This window comes from Aethalodelphis obliquidens, unplaced genomic scaffold (assembly GCF_003676395.1).
Source record: "Aethalodelphis obliquidens isolate GAN/ISIS:26980383/991018 unplaced genomic scaffold, ASM367639v1 scaffold5, whole genome shotgun sequence".
Lineage (NCBI taxonomy): Eukaryota > Metazoa > Chordata > Mammalia > Artiodactyla > Delphinidae > Aethalodelphis > Aethalodelphis obliquidens.
Genome location: NW_020837949.1, coordinates 71,014,970 through 71,040,747, shown reverse-complemented (window position 1 = coordinate 71,040,747; position 25,778 = coordinate 71,014,970). Strand labels below are relative to the sequence as shown.

The window sequence follows — 25,778 nt, the reverse complement described above, 5'->3', positions numbered from 1 at the left end:
TTCCCTCTCCTTTCTGACACAGCTATCACCAATTATGTGAAACGAACGGCAAGGACACAGTGAGAGAGCCCTAAATATGCCTGTCTCTGTCTACTGTCACTGCCTTGATGAAAAAGATACTTAGGGTTCCTTTTTTTCCTTCAATGTTTTTACCTACTTGAAACCCTGTGTAGGTTCTAAACACTCAGGTGAGAGAAGAGTCTCAACTCTGAGTTGGAAAATGGCCAAATATGAGAAGAATTAAGTAACAGGCTGGGAGAAAAAAAATAAAAGATCAGACATAAATTTAATCTTCTTAAACTCAATAGTAATTATCCTTAGAATGTAAATTTCATCTCTCTACCAAGAAGGAAGCTCCATCGATCTTACGTGTGGAAATTTAACATCATTATATGTCTGGGACAAAATCAAATGCACTTTCCCTAGCCCTCTGAATTTGTTTCTGTGCAATAAATCTCCTTTTCCCACTTTGTATTGCTCCTTTACTTATCTTTTACTAAAGCATCATGAGAGAATAGATACACAGGGACCCAGGTTTACCTCTTTCTGTCCTAGCAGGGAAGGGCCCAAGTCCTTCACGTTGGAGAGTTTTATGCTTTCAACACCCAAAATCACTTTCCAGGAGAGAAAGGAAAAGAATAGGAAAATGAGAGGGGGGGGGTGGGAGAGGGAAAGGGGAGAGGGGAGGGGGGGAGAGAGGGAGAGAGGGAAGGGGGGGAGAGAGAGAGAGAGAGAGAGAGAGAGAGAGAGATGTAGCCAAAGGGGTGAACTTAATAAACTTGGATCCCTACGGTGATGCAAGTCCTAAGCATGTCCTAGCCCTGCCTCTCCTTGTTTTCAAGGTCAATTTCTGATACAAACATATACAGAAGAATACATTTGACCAGCTCTGAAGCTAGACCACCTGTGAATCCCGACTGTAGCTCTTTTACAAATCTGGCATTTCTTATCTTTTTTATGCTTTAGTGTCCTCATCTATAAAATGGGGATCATAGCAATATTGCTTATCTTGCAGTGTTTTTATAAAGATTAAAAAAGTAAATGTAATGTGCTTACTATAGACTGAAAGTGCTTATTAAATGCTTGCAGCTCTTGTTATTCTAGATAGAGAACTTTAAAGCATTCTATTGGCTAGTCCAAATACTTCATTTTACAGGTGAGGACTGGAAACATCAATTCTTTTTTTTTTTTTTTGCGGTATGCGGGCCTCTCACTGTTGCGGCCTCTCCCGTTGCAGAACTCAAGCTCTCGACGCGCAGGCTCAGCGGCCATGGCTCACGGACCCAGCTGGTCCGCGGCATGTGGGATCTTCCCAGACCAGGGCACGAACCCGTGTCCCCTGCATCGGCAGCCGGACTCTCAACCACTGCACCACCAGGTAAGCCCTCCTGGAAACATCAATTCTTTAAACAGATATTTAGTGTCTGAATAAGGATGAGAACATAGTTCGCCTAACTTCCTAGTTAGTGTACTTTCCAATATACCACTCTAATATTCACTGTGTCCCCTTATTCCTTTCCCTCTTTTTCTTGATTGTTACATGGAAGTAAAAGGAGTCAACAGACTCCTTAGGAAAATTGGAGGTGGAAATGGTGGCTTTGGTTGAAAGCAAAAAGTTACTTAACATTGCGCTCTTCACATTTTTCCTTCTCTGATGTGGGAGTCATCAAAATCAAAGCAGACCAGTGGGAAGTCTCTGCCTCCTAACCCCAGAGAGAACAGATCCATTCACACATCTGCCAGGCTGCTATAGCACCAATGCCTCTGTTCTACATGGAAGGTGGCTCTAGGGCTGCCTCCAGATGGATAGATGAGGCAGGCCTACTGGAAAGAGTGAGCAGATGGACTCTTGAACAACCTTGGGCTATTCTTTGGCCAGGCACTTATCAGTTATTAAGGCTTGTACTCAACGATTTACAGAACCTGCAGTGGTGTGTTTTCCCAATTGCTGAGATCCCATTTTGCACCCTAGTGCAAACAGTGCCAAACAGTCCCCCTGAGACTACTGAGTAAAACAACAGGAACAGTCCCAATAACCAGCACAGTGCTTAATAAAATGCAGCTCTTAAAGTAGATGACCTTCCAGGAACCGACCCAAGTAGCCTGACACTCCTCTGTGTTCTTTAGGCCCTTCATGAGCCTCTCAGTTACTGAAATTAGCTACATTTAATAAACGTTTCCCTCTGCTGGCTACTTGGAAAATAAAGTGATTTTAGGAACTCTTATGTGTGCCTTATTTAGATGATTACCCTAAAACAGGAAGGAAATATTGTGCATAAGGACAGTGCTGTGGGGAGAAGTCTTTGAAAGAAATAAAAACGCCTGAGGAAACGGTTTATATCCAGAAAACTGCAAATAAATGAACAGAGCTGGCAACACATTTTGAATTTGAGATAAGTGATTGTAAATGAGATGACTGGATTTTATACAGTGCTCAAATATGTGCTATGAAACCCAGATCAGACAGACTTCCCGAAATACCTACACTGTTACAGTTAAGTCATGGCTGGCCAAATAAATTAAATCCTGAGTGCACCGCTAAATTAAGTCCAGTCTCTCTAGGCTTACCTTTGTCTTTTCATCTCGACCTCTATCTATGCTATTATCTTTCTATCTTCTGTCTTACTTTAAAATATATATCATAGTACTATCAATTTCCATAGTATTGTTCAAACGTAAATATTTTCTCTTATACTGTAGTAAATTTCCTTACTTTATAAAGAAAACCTGCTTCTGAAAAGATAATCAGTCACAATAGATGTGGTATAATCACAATCAACACTAGAAATGTTCCCTCAGGTGTTTTTTTAATTAAAAATTTTTTTTTTGATTTTTTGAATTTTATTTTATTTATTTTTTTATACAGCAGGTTCTTCTCTTTTTTTTAACATCTTTATTGGAGTATAATTGCTTTACAATGGTGTGTTGGTTTCTGCTTTATAACAAAGTGAATCAGTTATACATATACATATGTTCCCATATCTCTTCCCTCTTGCATCTCCCTCCCTCCCACCCTCCCACCCTCCCTATCCCGCCCCTAGGTGGTCACAAAGCACGGAGCTGATCTCCCTGTGCTATGCAGCTGCTTCCCACTAGCTATCTATTTTACGTTTGATACTGTATATATGTTCATGCCACTCTCTCACTTTGTCACAGCTTACCCTTTCCCCCTCCCCATATCCTCAAGTCCATTCTCTAGTAGGTCTGTGTCTTTATTCCCGTCTTACCCCTAGGTTCTTCACGACCTTTTTTGTTTTTTATTTTTTTTTCTTAGATTCCATATATATGTGTTAGCATACGGTATTTGTTTTTCGCTTTCTGACTTACTTCACTCTGTGTGACAGACTCTAGGTCCATCCACCTCACTACAAATAACTCAATTTCGTTTCTTTTTATGGCTGAGTAATATTCCATTGTATATATGTGCCACATCTTCTTTATCCATTCATCTGATGATGGACACTTAGGTTGCTTCCATCTCCTGGCTATTGTAAATAGAGCTGCAATGAACATTTTGGTACATGACTCTTTTTGAATTATGGTTTTCTCAGGGTATATGCCCAGTAGTGGGATTGCTGGGTCGTATGGTAGTTTTATTTGTAGTTTTTTAAGGAAATCTCCATTTGGTTCTCCATAGTGGCTGTATCAATTTACACTCCCACCAGCAGTGCAAGAGTGTTTCCTTTTCTCCATACCCTCTCCAGCATTTATTGTTTCTAGATTTTTTGATGATGGCCATTCTGACCAGTGTGAGATGATATCTCATTGTAGTTTTGATTTGCATTTCTCTAATGATTAATGATGTTGAGCATTCATTCATGTGTCTGTTGGCAATCTGTATATCTTCTTTGGAGAAATGTCAATTTAGGTCTCCTGCCCATTTTTGGATTGGGTTGTTTGTTTTTTTGTTATTGAGTTGCATAAGCTGCTTGTAAATTTTGGAGATTAATCGTTAGTTGCTTCATTTGCAAACATTTTCTCCCATTCTGAGGGTTGTCTTTTGGTCTTGTTTATGGTTTTCTTTGCTGTGCAAAAGCTTTTAAGGTTCATTAGGTCCATTTTTTTATTTTTGTTTTTATTTCCATTTCTCTAGGAGGTGGGTCAAGAAGGATCTTGCTGTGATTTATGTCATAGAGTGTTCTGCCTATGTTTTCCTCTAAGAGTTTGATAGTTTCTGGCCTTACATTTAGGTCTTTAATCCATTTTGAGCTTACTGTTGTGTATGGTGTTAGGGAGTGTTCTAATCTCATACTTTTACATGTACCTGTCCAGTTTTCCCAGCACCACTGATTGAAGAGGCTGTCTTTTCTCCACTGTATATTCTTGCCTCCTTTATCAAAGATAAGGTGACCATATGTGCATGGGTTTATTTCTGGGATTTCTATCCTGTTCCATTAATCTATATTTCTGTTTTTATGCCAGTATCATACTGTCTTGATTAGTGTAGCTTTGTAGTGTAGTCTGAAGTCAGGGAGCCTGATTCCTCCAGCTCCATTTTTCGTTCTCAAGATTCCTTTGGTTATTCGAGGTCTTTTGTGTTTCCATACAAATTGTGAAATTTTTTGTTCTAGTTCTGTGAAAAATGCCAGTGGTAGTTTGATAGGGATTGCATTGAATCTGTAGATTGCTTTGGGTAGTAGAGTCATTTTTACAATGTTGATTCTTCCAATCCAAGAACATGGTATATCTCTCCAACTATTTGTATCATCTTTAATTTCCTTCATCAGTGTCTTATAATTTTCTGCATACAGCTCTTTTGTCTCCTTAGGTAGGTTGATTCCTAGATATTTTACTCTTTTTGCTGCAATGGTAAAATGGGAGTGTTTTCTTAATTTCACTTTTAGATTTTTCATCAATAGTGTATAGGAATGCCAGAGACTTCTGTGCATTAATTTTGTATCCTTCTACTTTACCAAATTCATTGATTAGCTCTAGTAGTTTTCTGGTAGTATCTTTGGGATTCTCTATGTATAGTATCATGTCATCTGCAAACAGTGACAGCTTTACTTCTTCTTTTCCGATTTGGATTCCTTTTATTTTTTGTTCTTCTCTAATTGTTGTGGGTAAAACTTCCAAAGCTATGTTGAATAAGAGTCATGAGAGTGGACATCCTTGTCTTGTTCCTGATCTTAGTGGAAATGGTTTCAGTTTTTCACCATTGAGGACGATGTTGGCTGTGGGTTTGTCATATATGGCCTTTATTATGTTGAGGAAAGTTCCCTTTATGCCTACTTTCTGCAAGGTTTTTACCATAAATGGGTGTTGAATTTTGTCAAAAGCTTTCTCTGCATCTATTGAGATGATCATATAGTTTTTCTCCTTCAATTTGTTAATATGGTGTATCACGTTGATTGATTTGCGTATACTGAAGAATCCTTGCATTTCTGGAATAAACCCCACTTGATCATATTGTATGATCCTTTTAATGTATTGCTGGATTCTCTTTGCTCTTATTTTGTTGAGGATTTTGGCATCTATATTCATCAGTGATATTGGTCTTTAATTTTCTTTTTTTGTAGTATCTTTGTCTGGTTTTGGTATTGGGGTGATGGTGGCCTCGTAGAATGAGTATGGGAGTGTTCTTCCCTCTGCTATATTTTGGAAGAGTTTGAGAAGGATGAGTGTTAGCTCTTCTCTAAATGTTTGATAGAATTCACCTGTGAAGCCATCTGGTCCTGGACTTCTGTTTGCTGAAAGATTTTTCATCACAGTTTCAATTTCAGTGCTTGTGATTGGTCTGTTCATATTTTCTGTTTCATCCTGGTTCAGTGTTGGAAGGTTAGATCTTTCTAAGAATTTATCCATTTCTTCCAGGTTGCCCATTTTATTGGCACAGAATTGCTTGTAGTAGTCTCTTAGGATGTTTTGTATTTCTGCGGTGTCTGTTGTAACTTCGCCTTTTTCATTTCTAATTTTACTGATTTGAGTCCTCTCCCTCTTTTTCTTGATGAATCTGGCTGATGGTTTATCAATTTTGTTTATCTTCTCAAAGACCCAGCTTTTAGTTTTATTGATCTTTGCTATTGTTTTCTTTGTTTCTATTGCATTTATTTCTGCTCTGATCTTTATGATCTCTTTCCTCTGGTAACTCTGGGTTTTGTTTCTTCTTCTTTCTCTAGTTCCTTTAGCTGTAAGGTTAGATTGTTTATTTGAGATTCTTCTTGCTTCTTCAGGTAGGCTTGTATTGCTATAAACCTCCCTCTGAGAACTACTTTTGCTGCATCCCACAGGTTTTGGATCGTCGGGTTTTCATTGTCATTTGTCTCCAGGTATTTTTCGATTTCCTGTTTGATTTTTTCAGTGATCTCTTGGTTATTTAGTAATGTGTTGTTTAGCCTCCATGTGTTTGTGTTTGTTATGTTTTCTTCCCTGTAACTGATTTCTAATCTCATAGCATTGTAGTCAGAAAAGATGCTTGATATGGTTTCAATTTTCTTAAATTTACTGAGGCTTGATTTGTGACCCAAGATGTGATCTATCCTGGAGAATGTTCTGTGCACACTTGAAAAGAAAGTGTAATGTGCTGTTTTTGTCTGGAATGTCCTATAAATATGAATTAAATCTATCTGGTCTATTGGGTCATTTAAAGCTTGTGTTTCCTTATTAATTTTCTGTTTGGATGATCTGTCCATTGCTGTAAGTGAGGTGCTAAGGTCCCCCACTATTATTGTATTACTGTCAATTTCCTCTATTATACGTATTAGCAGTTGCCTTAGGTACTGAGGTGCTCCTATGTTGGGTGCATATATATTTATAATTGTTATATCTTCTTCTTGGATTGATTTCTTGATCGTTATGTAGTGTCCTTCCTTGTCTCTTGTAACATTCTTTATTTTAAAGTCTATTTTATCTGATATGAGTATTGCTACTCCAGCTCTCTTCTGATTTCCATTTGCATGGAATATCTTTTCCCATCCCCTCCCTTTCAGTCTGGATGTGTCCCTAGGTCTGAAGTGGGTCTCTTCAGACCTATATATGGGTCTTGTTTTTGTATCCATTCAGCAAGCCTGTGTCTTCTGGTCGGAGCAGTTAATCCTGTCACGTTTAAGGTAATTATCGATATGTATGTTCCTATGACCATTTTCTTAATTCTTTTGGGTTTGTTTTTGTAGGTCCTTTTCTTCTCTTGTGTTTCCCACTTAGAAAAGTTCCTTTAGCATTTGTTGTAGAGCTGGTTTGGTGGTGCTGAATTCTCTTAGCTTTTGCTTGTCTGTAAAGCTTTTGATTTCTCCATCCAAGCTGAATGAGATCCTTGCCGGGTAATCTTGGTTGTATGTTCTTCCCTTTCTTCCCTTTAAGTCTGTCATGCTACATGCTATCTTCTGGCTTGTAGAGTTTCTGCTGAGAAATCAGCTGTTAATCTTATGGGAGTTCCCTTGTATGTTATTTGTCATTTTTCCCTTGCTGCTTTCAATAATTTTTGTCTTTAATTTTTGCCAATTTGATTACTATGTGTCTTGGCGTGTTTCTCCTTGGATTTATCCTGTATGGGACTCTCTGTGCTTCCTGGACTTGGCTGGCTATTTCCTTTCCCATATTATTTCAACTATAATCTCTTCAAATATTTTCTCTGGTCCTTTCTCTCTCTCTTCTCCTTCTGGGACCCCTATAATGCAAATGTTGGTGTGTTTAATGTTTTTCCAGAGATCTCTTAGGCTGTCTTCATTTCTTTTCATTCTTTTTTCTTTAGTCTGTTCCGCAGCAGTGAATTCCACCATTCTGTCTTCCAGGTCACTTATCCATTCTTCTGCCTCAGTTATTCTGCTGTTGATTCCTTCTAGTGCATTTTTAATTTCAGTTATTGTATTTTTCATCTCTGTTTGTTTGTTCTTTAATTCTTCTAGGTCTTTGTTAAACAGTTCTTTCATCTTCTCGATCTTTGCCTCCACTGTTTTTCTGAGGTCCTGGATCATCTTCACTATCATTATTCTGAATTATTTTTCTGGAAGGTTGCCTATCTCCACTTCATTTAATTATTTTTCTGGGGTTTTATCTTGTTCCTTCATCTGGTACATAGCCCTCTCCTTTTCATCTTGTCTATCTTTCTGTGAATGTGGTTTTTGTTCCACAGGCTGCAGGATTGTAGTTCTTCTTGCTTCTGCTGTCTGCCCCCTGGTGGATGAGGCTATCTAAGAGGCTTGATGGGAGGGACTGGTGGTGGGTAGAGCTGGCTGTTGCTCTGGTGGGCAGAGCTCAGTAAAACTTTAACCTGCTTGTCTGCTGATGGGTGGGGCTGTGTTCCCTCCCTGTTGGTTTTTGGCCTGAGGTGACCCAACACTGGAGTCTACCCACGCTCTTTAGTGGGGCTAATGGTGGACTCTGGGAGTACACGCCAAGGTGTACTTCCCAGAACTCCTGCTGCCAGTGTTCTTTTCCTCATGGTGAGCCATGGCCACCGCCGCTCCCCCGCCCCCCCTGCAGGAGACACTGCAACACTAGCAGGTAGGTCTGATTCAGTCTCCTATGGGGTTACTGCTCCTTCCCCTGGGTCCTGATGCACACAGTACTTTGTGTGCCCTCCAAGAGTTGAGTCTCTGTTTCCCCCAGTCCTGTAGAAGTCCTGCAATCAAGTCCCACTAGCCTTCGAAGTCTGATTCTCTAGGAATTCCTCCTCCTGTTGCCAGACCCCCAGGTTTGGAAGCCTGACGTGGGGCTCAGTACCTTTACTCCAGTGGGTGGACTTCTGTGGTATAAGTGTTCTCCAGTTTGTGAGTCACCCACCCAGCAGTTATGGGATTTGATTTTATTGTGATTGCGCCACTCCTACTGTCTCATTGTGACTTCTCCTTTGTCTTTCCACGTGGGGTATCTTTTTTGCTGAGTTTCAGCATCTTTCTGTTGATGACTGTTCAGCAGTTAGTTGTGATTCCGGTGCTTTCGCAAGAGGGAGAGAGAGCACATCCTTCTACTCCACCACCTTGAACCAATCTCCAGTTTTTAATTTTTGTCTGTGTTGGGTCTTCATTGCTGTGCATGGGTTTTCTCTAGTTCGGGCCAGTGGGGGCTACTCTTCCTTACTATGTGCAGGCTTCTCATTGTGGTGGCTTCTGTTGTTGTGGAGCACGGGCTGTAGGCATGCGGGCTTAAGTAGTTGCTGCACGCGGGCTCTAGACTGCAGGCTCAGTAGTTGTGGCACACTGGCTTAGTTACTCCGTGGCACGTGGTATCTTCCTGGACCAGGGCTCGAACCCGTGTCCCCTGCATTGGCAGGCGGATTCTTAACCACTGTGCCACCAGGGAAGTTCCTTCCCTCAGTTTTATTCCTTGTTTTTATCTTAAACAACATGAAGGGTCCTTTTTTTTTGCACATAAAAATCTTTTAGGTGTTTATGGAAATTCTTACTAAATGAAGAAGTTTGCTGTTTGTCCCAGGTATCATTAGCCTGTACTACCTATATGAGCTTGTCTAGCTAGACTGACTCCTTGTTATGTAGGTGTCTGGGAGATTTGTTCCACCAACAAATGTGATCCCCCAAAATCTACAGACTCATGCATTTTGTTAACAATTGCTGATTATTGCTGTTTTCATCTGTAAATTAGTTTGAAGTATTTAAAAGCCATATAGTTATATTTTGTTATCAAGACACAGATCCAGACTTGTTCAATTCCAACAAGCGTAGTGTTCTATGACTGTATTAAACTTGTAATCCAAAGCACTTTCAAGGCACATGATACTTTTAACAGTATATAATTCTGGCTAAGATTTGTTGAGGGCCTATTAAATGTTAGTTTTTAGGGTGAAAATGGGCTGTTTTTATTTAATCTTCACAAACCTATGAAATAGTCCCACTTGCAGAAGAGAAAATTGAGTGTCACTAAAGTAAAATAAGTTACCCGACGTCACACAATTAGAAAAGTGTCAGAACCAAGTGTCGATCCTAGAGAGGTACGCTTCAGAGCCTGCTTTTTTGAACCACTATCTCATACTGCCTGCTAGTCTGGTTATTGTTTCTTTTCTTTCTTTTTTTAATAGCAACAAACATGGTTCAACTTGGATGCTTATAAAAGTATCTTGAATATACACCCATTTACCGAACTTTTCAAGTAAAAGAAAAAAAATAGATTGACTTTGCAGAATTTAAATACATTTTTAAATGAGGTCATTTGATTTTTTTAAGAGAAAAATCATCCAATAAATGAAAATCAATAAATATCTTTTGAGTCTGGACAGTGAGTGAGGAGATGTTTTAGGCCTGGGGATAAATAGTTAACAATACAAAATAGCCTCAAATTGCATAGTTTTGGCAAATAGCAATTAGGGCAAGCAGTAGAGGATGATTGGGGGGGCAGGGTTGGACACGTGGTTAGGGAAGAACTCTCTGAGAGGATAATACCTGAGCTGAGAAAACAGCCAGGGAACACTGAAGGAGAGAGGGTTTCAGACAAAAGGAATATCCTATGCACAGACCTGACAGGAGTCTGGCCAGTTTGAGAGATGGAAAGATTTGCAGGTCTGGAGCATAATGAACAAAGAGGAGGACCAAGGAGAATAGGGTCACGTAGAGAGAGGAAAGAGGTCATGTATGGTAGGAAGTGCAAATTATATTGTAGTTGCAGGAAAAGAATATTAAGCATAGGGATGACCTGTAATAGATGGTCAATGATTTGGTAAAATAATTTCTGAAGCAGACAGCTCCTCCAGTTACAGACATATTCTATCAAGGCAGAGAAAAGAGGAAAACAGTAGGGAATGAAGAGCTTACCTATACATTTATATCGTTATATATGACTCCACCTAAGTCACTCCTGAATAAAGGCTGAACATTAGAGAAATATGCAGTAGTTGAAGCAGAGATTTACAAACTGATGTTCCTAACCCTAGGCATTTCTCTTTCACTTCCAACGTGAAAATAAACATCAAATTATTTTATGCAGCTGACTCATTTAGATTGAAAAATTCTACACATTAAAAATCTGAAGAAATGATAGGAAGAGATAAATAAGAGCTTACAATCTGGTTAGATCCATACAATTTCTTATGGAACAAGCTGGTACTAAGATTTAGAGGTAGGTTGGGGAGAGGATGAAAAAACTTCTTTAAAATAAGTATGGCATTTTAAAAACAACTTGGAAGAAAAGTCTCTATCTATCTCATCATCTATCTATCTATCACCATCATCTCTATCTCATCACATTTCACATTGTTTGATTGAAAATACATCAAATTCTGGGGGCTTCCCTGGTGGCAAAGTGGTTAAGAATCCACCTGCCAATGCAGGACACACGCGTTTGGGCCCTGGTCTGGGAAGATCCCACATGCCATGGAGCAACTAAGCCCGTGCGCCACAACTACTGAACCTGTGCTCTAGAGCCCACGAGCCACAACTACAGAGCCCACGTGCCACAACTATTGAAGCCTGCATGCCACAACTACTGAGGCCTGCACACCTAGAGCCCGTGCTCCGCAACAAAAGAAGACACCGCAATGAGAAGCCCGTGCACTGCAAGGAAGAGCAGCCCCCACTTGCCACAAGTAGAGAAAGCCCACGCACAGCAACAAAGACCCAGCGCAGCCAAAATTAAATAAATAAAATAAACAAATTTTTTTAAAAAAAGAAAAGAAAATACATCAAATTCTGAGATCAGGAGAAAGCTTATTTCTTTTTTTTTTCAACCACTTCTTTTTTATTGAAATATAGTTGACATACGTTATGTTAATTTTAGGTGTACTACATAATGATTTGACACTTGCATACATTACAAAATGACCACCATGATAAATCTAGTAACCATCTGTCCCATACAAAGTTATTACAATATAATTAATCATATTTCTTATGATTACATAAGAATCATAAGATTCTTACATTCTGTGTATTACATCCCCATGACTTATTTATTATAGAACTGGAGGCTTGTACCTCTTAATCCCCTTCACTATTTCACCCACATTCCCATCCCCTTCCTTCTGGCAACCACCTCTTTTTTCTCTGTATCTATGACTCTGTTTTCATTTTGTTTTGTTTGTTTGTTTTGTTTTTTAGATTCCATATATAAGTGAGATCATATAGTATTTGTCTTTCTCTATCTGACTTCTTTCACTTAGCATAACACCCTCTAGGTCCATCTATATTGTCGCAAATGGAAAAATTACTGATACTTTTTTTATGACTAAAATATTTCATTATACATATACCCCACATCTTCTTTATCCACTCGTCTATCATCAAACGCTTGGGCTGCTTCCATATCTTTGCTATTGTAAATAATGCTGCAATGAACGTTGAGTGCATATATCTTTTCAAATTAATGTTTTTGTTTTTTGCAGGTAAATACAGTACACAGAAGTGAAATCACTAGGTCACATGGCAGTTCTATTGTTAATTTTTTGAGGAAACTCCACACTGTTTTCCATAGTGGCTGCACCCGTTGACAATCCCACCAACAATGTTTGAAAGTTCCCTTTTCTCCACATCCTCACCAACACTTGTTATTTGTTTAGGAGAAAGCTGATTTCTAAAGTACTCTTTCTACCAAGGGACCTGGTAGAGTTCATTGTACTCTACTGAGTAACAATTATGTTATTTAGGTGAAGAGATAAGGGGAAGTCCATGGAAGTGACTGAGGGAAATACTGGGCAGAGGAGGCTCATTAACTGTAATGCTCCGGAATCATAAGAATTTGTGTTAAGACAGTTGCCACAATTCCTGGTGACTTATCTGTGGCCATGAGCCCCAGTGTCACTTGGGACAAGTCTGGAGGTTCTGTTGAAAAAGATTCAGGGAGAAAAGAGATATGTGGGACTCCAGCCATCTCCCTATAAAAAGCAACAATAGCTACCTATTTCAGATGTTTTAAAATATCTTTAAATATTTAAATATGTTAAACATTTAAAAATAACTAAATATTTAGAATATATTTTCATCTAAGAATGAGAAGTTGTTTTGCCTTAGAATTCTGAACCCAGCTTACTTGTATGAAAACAACAATATCCCCAAATTTAATGGGTACAATATCACTGATATCTTCTCATATTTACAGTATCATATATTACAAAGCATCTTTTCAAGTTTATTACCTCATTTGATTCTCATAATAGCCCCATGCTTAGCCAAAACAAATATAATTTGTACTGTTTCTGTTTGAGAGACAAGAATATTAAGTCACAGAAAAGTGAGTTGGTTGCCAATTAGACCCAAAATACAGATCAACTAATTCCAAGTCCTGTGTCCTTTCTTTATATAACTAGCCCCATGGTTCTCAAAGTGTGATCCCTAGACCAGGAGTATCAGCACTCACCTGGGAACTTGTAGGAAATGCAAATTGCAGGTCCTACTCCAGACATAATGAATCAGAAATTCTAACAGTGGGGCCCAGCACACCTAACAAGTCCCCCAGGTGATGCTGATGCCTGCTAGTTCGGAAACCGTGGTACTAGATGGTAGTGATTCTCCAGCCCATGAGAGCAGTGTGAGGAAAACTTCCTGTAAGAGGAAAGTACACATTCATTCCCCATAATTTCCATGATAACTTCATCAGCCTCACATGTGCTAGTAGATGATTATCAGTCATGTAGCTGTGGCCCAGGCCCTTATACTACTGGCTCCGACCTATGACATTACTTAATAAATCGTTTGACTACCTGACTCTTCACTGTACTGATTTGATTTGTAAAATGAGTTGGAAACCAGTTTTACTTAGCGTGATCATCACGATTTCAGGCCAAGGGGAAACAATTTTTTGTCTGAATTAAAAGCAAACCCATTAAGAGAATCCACTACCTGAAATTTCTCCTTGATAATACTTTTGGTTGTTTTATATTATATTATTGTTTTAATTTTTACTTTCTCAAGACTCTATTCAATCATTGGAAGTCTGTAAAGGAAATATGAAATGGAAATCTAAGCTATAATTTTAGTATGGTCTTTGGCTGGGATTTTTAAAACAACATCTCAAAAAGTAAAATACTACATATTTCATTTAGTCTAAGGTGTCATCAATTACAGCACAAAATAATTGTGACCATGTTTTTACAAACCACTATGTAAATTAAAAAAAAAAAACATTGCCCACCCAACAATTAAATGCCATCAAATGCAAGAGGTATTCCGATTCAGACATGTTAAAGTATGAAAAAGTATCAATGAAATATAGCATGTATTTTACTGTACAGTTGCAGCTGTCATCCTCCTTCAGGATGTATGTATTTTATTTTCAAAAGCAATGTTGACCTGGCCCCAGTTATGGTACAGTTACAGTAATTTTGCTCTTCAAAGTTAAGCAGTAGTCATCGTAGCCTAAGGATTGTTTCATGACATCAGTAACTAAGCACTGCAGATGGAAAATATTCTTCTATAATTTGGTATCTGAGCTGTCATGTGGTATAAGGAAACAGGCAATTGAGTGAGAAAATGAAGGCAGGGTAACAGTAAAACATGGAGCTCTCACTGAATAAATCTTTTGCTTGTCATTTAAAAATAAAATCATTCCCAAATCTAAGATTTGTAATTTTTTATATGCTGACATTTTCCCTTCTTAATTAACCATGCTGCTTATTATAATGACTGTTAGTTACATATAAGGAAGCCGTGTTGCATAAGACATTTCTGAATATAAATGTCCTGTAAATCCACTTCCCCCTGTCTTTGCAGGGGGCAATGTACTTGCTTAAGAGCACAACAAAGAGATGTACTGGTATGCAGAAATTTTGAGCCAAAGACAAAATGAGTCCCTAACTAGTTCTTGCACAGAAAGCTTCATGAGAAACAGTGCACACGGTCTGCAAAATGGTAAGCTCCCATATGTTAAAAGAGCTCTGGTTACTTTTTTGACTTGGAGAATTTTATTTAAATAAGAACATTTTTGTTGTGAAAATTTCCTTTTATTTTTTCTGTATTTTCTCAATTTGGAATAAGCTTCTACAGTAATTAAAAACTCTCCTTATTTATCTGGGATATTTTTAATAACCCATTGAGCCAAGTGGAAAATATGCTGAGCTGGAAGTTAAAAGACATGAGATCAAGGTGTGGTTTTGTTATTCCTCAGCTCTGTGAGCAAGTCACTTAATTTTTCTGTCACTTTTTTTTAAATTTGGAAGTTATGTGACTGTAAAATCCATGATTGCAGGGTATAAAACAAAAGAGTGCTTCATATATATTATCTCATTTAATCATAAAAATGAAATGAGAAAATGCAGGGAAGTATTGTGTACAGTGCCTAGCACAGAGTAAACACTCAATGATTTCCAGTAGGTATTATTACTGTACCAACAATAAAAACAACACTGCCAGAACGAAATTAACGTTCCTTTTCCAGGTAAGAAAACAATCTTCAAGACGTTGAAATGACATTCCTGTGGTGTTCCTAAGGGCCCAGGCCAGGATTATGACTTGTCTACTGGATGACCAGCCTGTGCTTTCAACCTCAGAGCCATGGTGCCCTCCACAGTCATTCACAGCATAGCCAGTCAGATGGGCTTTGAGTAGCCCATCTTTTCGATTTAAATTTAATTCCCAAAGTACTGCTTAAAAACACCTTAAAATTATAATATTTTATCTATCACATGATTTCTAGCCCATTAAAGTTCGGATGAGACTTGAAGAATTTTAGTACCCAATAGCCTCTCTGCCAATTTTAACTTGAAAGGAAGGGGTGTATATACAAAGTGTAAAATGGTAAAGAGAAGAGGAAAGAGCAGATTTGGTGGGTGTATGTGGTTGTGAGACAAAGGACATGTACTGCAGTTTGAGGAATAGTTATGGAAGGTAGAAGGCATTCCTTCCTTCTTCAGCTGCCTCCCTCCATGTTTGTAAGTGCTTCATACTGAAAAAGAGACAGAAGCCCAAACTGACTAGAAACGTCAGGTAAGGTAACATCCAGGCAACAGGAGACTTGTGAAGGGATGTTCACTTCCACACTATTCACAATAGTGAGAACCTGGAAACAACGTAAAGGTCCATTGATAGGAGGACAGATAACGTACACTATGGTGTCTGTCCATAATGGCCCAGTACAGAGAAATTAAAAGGATATATAAACATTCATGAGCATATGTCAAAACAAAGATATTAAAAGTGAAAAAAAGCAACTTCCTTAAACTATATGTACAGAATAATGTAAATACTTACCTTTTGCTATATATGGTAAATTAAAAACCATACTCACTAAAATAATATTGTATAGTGTGTGTTTGTGTGCAAGTGTGTGTGTGTGTGTGCATGTATGTACAGGAAAGTATACAAATTATGACAGTGGTTATGAGGGGAATGGGAATAAGACTTAGAGACAGTGATTCAGTGATTAAAGGGAAGTCCTCACTCATCTGCAATTTTTATTTCTTTTATAAACAAAAGATTTGGAGTAAACATAATAAAAATATTTAGCTGCTGCCAATTCTGAATAGTGGAAGTAATAAAGTTGTTATATAATTCTCTGTATTATACATCTTTTAAATCGCCCAAAATAAAAAATATTTAGAATGGATGTATGATTTTAGACAAAATTTCTAATTTCCCAAATTACACTAGTTTATTCTCTCTAAAATGATGACATATCAATGTGCAAATCCTTGATATGATGTTTAAAATGTCGGTGTGACTTCCAGTTATGAGATATGAAGATTAGCTTGCCCTGCAACACATATCTGAAGTTTGTTTTACAGATAAGAAATCTCTGGAAAAACTGAACATTCATTTTTTTTTATTGTCTACTTCAAAGTTCAGTAATATATAACAAAATAATTATGCCAGGCATAATGGGAGAAGCAAATCAGCAAGTAGAAAGAGACAAACTATTCTCTGCTTCAAGGTAAAGATCGTGTGTGTGTGTGTGTGTGCTTGAGTGTGTGTGTGTGTCTGAAGTGAAGCCTATGGACCCCTTCTCAGAATGTTTTAAAATGTACATAATAAAGTACACAGAAAACAAAATAAACTACTATAGAAAGGAGCTACCAAAATATGGAGGAAAGCCATGGTGTAATACATCTAATTCTATATTACTGCATCAAAGAACTAATTGAGCAGCTGGTCTGACATATATCATCACTTCAAAGTAATGGTGAGAATAACTGATCATTGGAAATATCTACACAACAGTAAAGTGATATGAAAACAGCTGCCATTTCTATTGGCGACAAGGCTACCTATTTTACTGATATCGCTATGGTTTGTTGCCTATATTTATAATGGGAGAAAATACATTCCTAAATTCATACAGCTAATAAGGGGCAGGATTAGTAAAAATAATGTAATTTTTTCCCATCCAAGTTCATGAGCCCCATGAATTCTATCCATGGATTCCCAGGAGGCCTGCAAACTCAAATTTAAGAACGTCTGAGACAGAAATATGCCCACCATCCATTCATCTACCTCTACTTCCAAACTATTGCTTAAATTTGCATCAGTTGGAAAATTAGATAATCAAGTATGCTAGTTATATACACAAAGAATTAAGCAGAATCTCAGTAAGAGCAAGAAGGTATGTCTATACATTTATAAGTGGACCTTCTGCATCAATTTTTGCATTTCAGAAGTTCTTCTGTTTTCTGATTCTTAACTGTGTTTCAGATAGTTCAGTTGCTAAAAATGCACCACTGGATAATTTCTTCTGCATCAGCATATTAATAATGTCAAGATCCAAGCACACCTCAATATACCAAGACAAACTGCAGAGTTTTTAGGCAGGCAGTGCCTGAGTTATCCTCACTACAAAATAATGATGTCTCATTTTTCAAAAAAGAATCGTAATTTATTCCAATTGCCCCAGACTAATTACAATGTGAGAATGCATGTGGATACGAAAATGTGAGACAAAGGTACTTCTCCTCCTAACCTGACTTTTAACTGAATGGACATATGCTTTTTATTCACCTAGAATCCTGAATAGCTTCCTAGGACCATTCTGACCATTTTGTTCAAATAAGAGTATAAAATTCTTCTTACATTTGCGTTGTGTATTTTGTGTTCAAATACCTCATCTAAAATCTCAGACTTCTGTTGAATGTTTAGAATTGTTGAAATGATATCCACAATAAAATTCAAAACTATTACCTCACAATGCTTAATCATTCATTCCTTATGTTGTAAGTATAATTATTTCCCTACTCTCCTACTTTTTTTTTTTTTGGCTGATTAAGAAACTAACTTGATTACAAAATTAATTAGGAACAAAGTTGAGATTTAAACATAGAGCTTCTGACCCCCCCAAACGAGCTCTTCTGCACTCTCCCATATTTTTTCACACTTATTTCAGGTATATTATTTAAAGGAGTCACTCTCCCCCTGTCCTGTTTTTCTGAGGAGAGATGAAATGAGTTTTCGCACCATCTATATTCTAGCAGTTTTTAATACTCAGTGCTTCTGCCCAAGGCCCATTATTAAGGAAATCATTACTTCCCATTTAATATTTACAATATTTTCAATAATATTTCTATTAAAAGAAATATTGAATAAGTGACCATTGTCAGAAACACAGGGCTGTGTTCATTAAAATATTATAGGAGTTATGAATATGTAGTCTAAGACCTGGAAATAAGTAGCAGTGATAGAGGGATAGCAAAACCAAAAATAATCATGAACTCCCAATTCAAGTAGCATCAAATATACTGGAAGAAAGGGTCTGAGTTAGCTAAGAAATCATGGGTTCATTTTGCCTTTACTCATTAAAAAGAAATAATAAAGTTACTTAGACTATGTGCCAGGTGCTGGTCCAGCTTCTGAGGACACAGCACAGAAGTATGTAACAGAGGTTAATCTGATGATAGATGGATGGGAGGATACTTTGAATAATCAACCAGCATGATATTCCCCCAATTTCCACCCTAATATAAAAGAACAGAAGCAGTTCAAGTTTAAGGTTGATCTTTCATGAAGTGACATTTGGTAGGTGTCTTCCAGACACTTCTTTTCTCCACACCTGTTTGCTGTGGCCTGAAATTCTATTATGAGAAGACAAACCATTGTTGCCACAATTGCAGAAAAATAATAAAAGATTCAACTGCCAAACAGAACTAACACACTAGCTGGAATGTACTCATTTAAAAAAGTATAATCGGGTAATAAAACACACAGTGAATATGATCAAGTCCTTTACAGGCTTTGATAATGGGGAGAAAATTAGAGACCTCAGACAGCCATGGACATTTTAAGGTAAAAGCAGAATCATTAGTGAGGGAAGAACAAGTAAAAATGAAAATCTACTTATACTTCTGGCTCAGTCTGCCTTCAATTCTATGGACAAATAAAACGCATGGCAGAGGACACTGTGAAACAGACCCTCCTGAATACGCACGAGAGAAGCACAAACATCCATCATTAGCAGATGAAGTAGATCAGCATCGCCTCATATGTTTAACGAACTTGTCTCCTGGCACTGATTTGTTGACTGGCTTAGCACTCAACTTCTTAGAGACTTATTTCTGGAGAATTAACCAATGAAGGAATTTTTGTCCTTCCCCGAGATTAACTCACAGCTACGTACCACTTCAATTAGACAGGTATCTGCCCCACAATAGTGTATCTCCCTGACAGACATTCCACAAGGGAAAAAGGAAGGAGAGGGTCACTCAAAAGAATAAAACATTCTATCAAGGAGAAGATGGTAATTCAAAACTCTAAGACATGTTATTTGATTTTTTCCCCAACTATTATCTATTCTTTGTTTGTCAAAATAACACTTGTGTATTGGCTGAGGGAAGTGGTTTCTATCTCAAGGACTATAAAACTACTCTCTGTTTATAAAAAGAGCATGTGTTTGCTTTTTTTAATCACACATGGCTATCATCTCCCAATGATTTTTGCATTATTCCAAAGAAAGGGAAGTTTTTACACGATAAAAGCAATTTGCACATATGAGTTCACTACCTGAAGCCATGGAAAACAGAAAATATACAGATGTATGGAAAAGAAAGAAAAAATATGTTTTGCTGTAAAATGAATTTGAACTAAAACTTTTTTTTTAATGGTGACAACACTGTTAAGCCAGGGGGTGCTGCAATATGGTGAATCAATTTTACTCAATTTTACTGTTTGAACATGGCACTTAGTTGTTTTATGCCAAACTTCTTAAACTGTAACCTGAAGACGGTTCCAAGATCCAAACAAGAGTATTTAAAAAGATAAGCTGATAACTTTAAGGTAAAGTTTGATGTAAAGTTTAGGGTAGGACACAAAGATACTCATTCCATTCAGCTTGGGCCTTAATCCTGGTGGTTAATTGGAAGAACAGCATAGATTTCAAACAACTAATTAAGCTAATTTATTTAAAACTTCAGCACAAACAAATCTGAATATTTGTATTCTACTCTCACAGCAAAGAACGTTCCATATGTGAAGAGATGAGAGGAGAAAAGAGGAAGAAAAATACTACTAGCCAAGAATCAACTTTAATTTTAAATTACCTCTATATGTGAGCTGAGACTTTTGTCAAAGTATCAACCAATACTTAAAAAAAAAAAAATCAGGGAATTAATTAGATGTTTAAAAACAAAAACACTTTCATTTTGACTTATCTTTTCCTTTCAGAACTATCAAACAAAAGTTTTTTAGAGGATTTATTCAATGTGCTAAGACAAAATTTTGGCATCTCTGACAAGACAGTATCCTCCAAACTACTCTCTAAAATCCTTAAACATTCTACTTCGGGCAAGGGTGGGTTTTGCAGGAATGGGAAAGAAATGTGTTTCTTTCATTTCTACCTGCTTTTTACTTTAGGTTTTAGCCCATTTCTAGCCTCATTTTGGGACTCCCCTCAAATGGAGAATGACTTCTGGCATAGGACAGTGAAGGACCAATATTAATTGTCTGTCCAGACCAAAGCAATATAAATGCATTTGACAGGTGGTTAGAAAGGAAAAAAAAGAGACCCAGGTGTATGCTATTTGGGGAATAACTATACAGTGGTCCAGTAATCCTAACCTCTACCCAGTTAGGATGGCAGCATCTCTAGAAAATATAGCTGGCAAACTGAGACCTGCATGAGATGATCTATACAAAAAGTTGCTCATATATGATGTCCTGCTGTTTTTCATTTAAGTAGCATGGAACTAGTCGGTGTCTGTCACAGACTGCTTGTGGTTAAGGGTCCTGGGCACCAAAATGGCCTCTGTAGTATGCACACAAGTTCTCTATTCTCATGCATTTTTTTTTTTTTTTTGCGGTACGCGGGCCTCTCACTGCTGTGGCCTCTCCCGTTGCGGAGCACAGGCTCCAGACGCGCAGGCTCAGCGGCCATGGCTCACGGGCCCAGCCTCTCCGCGGCATGTGGGATCTTCCCGGACTGTGGCACGAACCCATGTCCCCTGCATCGGCAGGCGGACTCTCAACCACTGTGCCACCAGGGAAGCCCCTATTCTCGTGCATTTTATGAAACGTTTTTCTTTGTGGAAAACATCCAGTAAAAGCTTATGCAATTTCATCTAACTACAAATTCAGGATAAGCACTTGGGTTTTAACCCCAAGTATTTCAGATGGTAAAATAAATTCATCTTCTCATCTATGAAATACGTGAACTGTTTTAGATAGCCTTTACCACAGCCTCTTTGGGTTCTAAGATTGCCTCTCCTCATTGTGTATCTTTTCCTTATTAAACTGCATATACTCAACAAAGGGTCAATTTTTAAAATTTGTATCTGTGTTTTTCTTAGGAAACAAGTCAGCTAGTAAGGAAGCAATGTTCTGTTGAATAGAAAAGACAAAAAAGAGAAGAAATAGATTGGGGGGGGACTGGAGAAATTATAGATAAACTTATCCTGGGATAGAAAACAACGAAGAGCATCCCCCCAAATTATAAAGGAAACACAACATAAAGAAGGTCTTGGTGCATTGTATTAAAGCTAACAAGAGGTAGAAACTTCCAAGATGACACTTGAGATTTGAGTTTGAATTTGACTTGGCAAAACATGAACAAATAAACAAGCAAACAAAAAGATTAGTTCCTTCCAGCTAGTTCAGACTTGTTACAACTTTTCCCCTTGGCAGGGAGAAAGATCCAAATATAGACATTCCTCCCTCTGAGGGAGATTCTTGGATTTAATGGCAAAGGACACCTTTTCTAGATTTCCATCTTTGCTCCATGTGTTTTCTATTGTTTGGGTTTTTCTCAATTTAGGGTACAAGCATTTTTTTCCCCTTTATTTAAAGTAAACTATTCACCAGTCTTGACTCAAATGAGGTTTATCTGCAGTGAAAAGACTGACTTCCATGTGAGGGGGATTCCACAAAGAAAAAGGATAATAAAGATATGGGATGTGAACAAACACCTCTCTATTCAATTTTACCAAAATTGTGAATTATGCTTTGTTTGTGTTTGTAGAGCTGCCTCTTTCAATATATTTTCAATAGACAACAAGGCACCAAGAACGCTGAGTAAATAACAGATGTTAAAAATAGCTACTACCTAACAACGTTACTGGAAGAATTAAAGTGCAGAAAACTCTGTCACATGTAAAGCCAATTTAAAACAAAGGCTGGCATAATACTGGTTCTTTGGTTCTTTTCAAATTAATAAAACACATTAGCTCCAAACACATCTCTCTCACTTAAAACTATTTGGGTTGTTTTCAGTTTGTTTCTTTTCAACCCCCACTAAAATACACAATAGTGGATACTATTCTTGGTGTAATTTTGCTTTTTTCCCTTCATCTTTTTTAAAAAATATATATCCAGAGTGCCAGCATACATCTGCATGTGTGGACTATACATATGCCTTGTTTTCATACTCGGAGAGCACGGAAATTCTTCTTAAAGAAAGACTCTTTATACCAGATTCCATTAGGTCATGTTATTCAAATACAATATGACACAAAATTCATTTGTTCATTTGGTGTCTAGCTACTAAGGAATACAGCCAAAAAGTTAACCTTTGCAGAACAACAGAATACCAGTAGAGATCCTGATCATTGCCCATAGGCATGTACAGAACCTCTGAGCAAGGGGAACTACACTTTTGTATTAAAACCTAGAAGAGCATAGCATTATTGGGAAACTGCTATTTCTACCCCATATACAATGAAATAAATGCAGTGACTTCCATTCTACTTGCAAAAGCCCAGTAGCTTTTCTAGACCTCTCAAGTCATTTAACATATTTTAAACAGAAGCCCTATCACTTCTGCCTTTAAATAGCAAAACACAACTCCTGAAAAACCAAAGGTGCTGAAATGTCCCTTCAAGCCCACCAAAGGCAATGATTTAACTTTGCTTTTCTTAAAGACCAATTTCTACAGAGGAGTGAATCTGACAAAGCAGTGAACACCATCTAAAATCATTTTTGAAAGTCTCACCTAAGTTACTATTCACATGTAAAAAATGCTGTCTATTACTTACATTTTGCTGTCACTTTGTAGCCCCCCAGAGGAGGGGCGTGGCCTTCTAATGCATCAAATCCAGCAGAAACCAGGACAATGTCCGGATCAAACTCTTTGGCCACAGGCTTCACTATAGTCCTGCACGGTAAAAAGGCAACCAGTTACCCATGGGAATGGCAAATACCTTTAAAAATTGTGCAGTGAAAATGACTTGGTACAACCTCAAGAACATCCCAAGAATAAAGAAAAGGGGAAAAGAAAACACTATTTGAATGGACCAAAAACTTATCATTTTCTTAATACTGAATCACTGTTATTTTAGCATCCCAATTCAGTCTTTTTTCTCCAAATTAAGAAAAAAAAAATGCTTTGCAGGTACATTCTAAAGCCCGTCATATTACATGAACATCTGTGGCTGTTTTATCCCACTGCCTATAAAAAACTGCTTCTTCCAAGGGAGTGACTAATGTTTTACAGAGGAAAGTCGAAGCTTTAGTGAAAACCCGGCTTGCTCCAGTTAGTGAGAACTTGGTGTAAATTTGAACTATAAATTTCTTTTGGGAAAAAGTTGCTTTTCCAACTTTTTTTAAGAAACATTTTAAAATGTTTGTCGTGGTAGGGGGTGACTCTTGCAAAGGAAAAACACGAAATTCCTTTAATAGAATCCAGATTATAATGTTAAGCGAGTCCAAGGTCAGAGACACCAGGAATGTGGCAGTCTCATCCCTGACAGCAGCCCCTGCTGGTCCCACTCAGACACTTCAGCACTTACCTCCTCAGCCTTCTCAGCCTTCCCTAACCCCTTCCTCCTCAGAGCTGGATTTGAGAGAGAATGACTAGTGGATGCTACTGGGCTTTATAAAACCAAATGGTTTTTTGCTGCAGGCTTCAAGACCAGTGTGCCATCATTTAAATTCAAAATTTCAAAGACTATTTAATGAAATGGGAATAGTTCACACTACCGTGAATTTAAAAATTAGTAAGTTCTCTTTTGTGTGTTTGGGAGAAACAACTAGACCAAATATTAAAATAGCTATCGTTGAACGATGACATAATTAAGTTCTTCTAACTTTTGTATATTTGCAAATTTCCCATATTTTTTACAATGACCACATATTAGTTTTATACTTAAATCTTTTTGCATGTAAACAAGAAGTTGTTCACGTTATAAAATAAAAAAATACTTATTTGAAACTTACCTACATAGAGATAAAAATGAATTAAATATCTTTCTTTCATAACTGTACTACTGTCATAAAAGTATAAATGTTCAATCCTTCAAAATCATAAATGTACATGTAAGTGACTTCCACGATAGCCTTGCCAACATTTGGAAAGCTACTTATACCTGAATTGGCCCGTCTGTGAAAGTGAAAATTTAATTTTGTTTACCATGTACCACTTCATTATTTTACTCTTCAGTAAAATTAAGAATCTCTAACACATTATCAGGAGAGATATGCAATACTGTTCCTTCCTAATAATACCAATAATTTTTTACAAAAGTGTCACATGTTATGAAGACACTACTTTTCATATGTGTGAAATAGCCATGTTATGTATGTTGTTGGAATATTAGATGTTGGAATAAATTGTCTCAAAGAATCAAGAGTGTTTTACCAAGGCACTCCATCTATTTAGCTTGATTAATCCTATGTACAATCTTAGAGAACAAACACTACACTCTTAGGAAAATATGGAGGTAGATGATTAAGCAATGCTGTCCCTTCAGTCATATGCATTACAGTAACCATGCATTATAGTTTTCCACCTCCTTTCCCTCTCTTTGGAAGATTTCCTCCCCTACTATTCTTTCTCCCCAGTCAATCTATACTTGTAAGATTAATTGAAGGGTAAACATCCTTCAAGGCACAGCTCACTTACTACCTTCTCCATAAAGGCTTCTCTCTACATATGGATATAAAATGTATATGTATATATTTTTGAAAGACAAAGATAGAACAGGAGACAAGGTCTGCAAACATAATTTTAGAATATGGGAAATTTACAGATGATGTACAGAGGGGAAAGCTGAAGCATAAGTGTAAATCTGCAGAGAGGGAAAAAAGCAAGCTGACTTTTCTCTGTCTTCCTGGAGGAACAAATTGGCCAAAGAGAAAATACCTAGAGAGACTGACATTTCTGAGTCACTCAGACCAACAGTCAGGTTTTTTCCTCTATTTTCCTATAGTGAATTCACCAGTCAAAAAGGCCCCCTCAGTTATACAGAGCTCTCACTTATCTTTTCAATGCCCCTTTCTCAAATATGATGGACTGTGTGAAGAAAGTTTCTAGCATGAAAGACAAGAAAAGTAACATGCAAACAAATGAATAAATGAAAGGGAACTCTGCAAACAAGAGAAAATGCAGGGAAGAGACTATAATTACAGAAATTTTGATTATCCTCAAAGACATAATACATCTATGAAATGAAAAGAGGGTGCTATTAAGAAAAAGAAGAAACAGCAAACAAAATGTGTAATAGACTTTTTAGAAGATAAAGTTGACAAATTCTCTCAGAAAGTACAACACAAAAC

At 37.4% G+C, this 25,778-nt stretch overlaps 1 protein-coding gene across 10 annotated transcripts in view; it reads right to left on the bottom strand.

Moving 5' to 3' along the window:
• HDAC9 (histone deacetylase 9) overlaps positions 1-25,778 on the bottom strand; it is a 581,092-nt gene that overhangs the window by 122,985 nt on the left and 432,329 nt on the right. For all 10 annotated transcript variants that reach the window (XM_027102607.1, XM_027102608.1, XM_027102611.1 and 7 more), the window contains one exon: positions 23,261-23,379. In XM_027102607.1, coding sequence (XP_026958408.1) covers positions 23,261-23,379 — 119 coding nt within the window. The remainder of the gene's footprint in view (positions 1-23,260; positions 23,380-25,778) is intronic.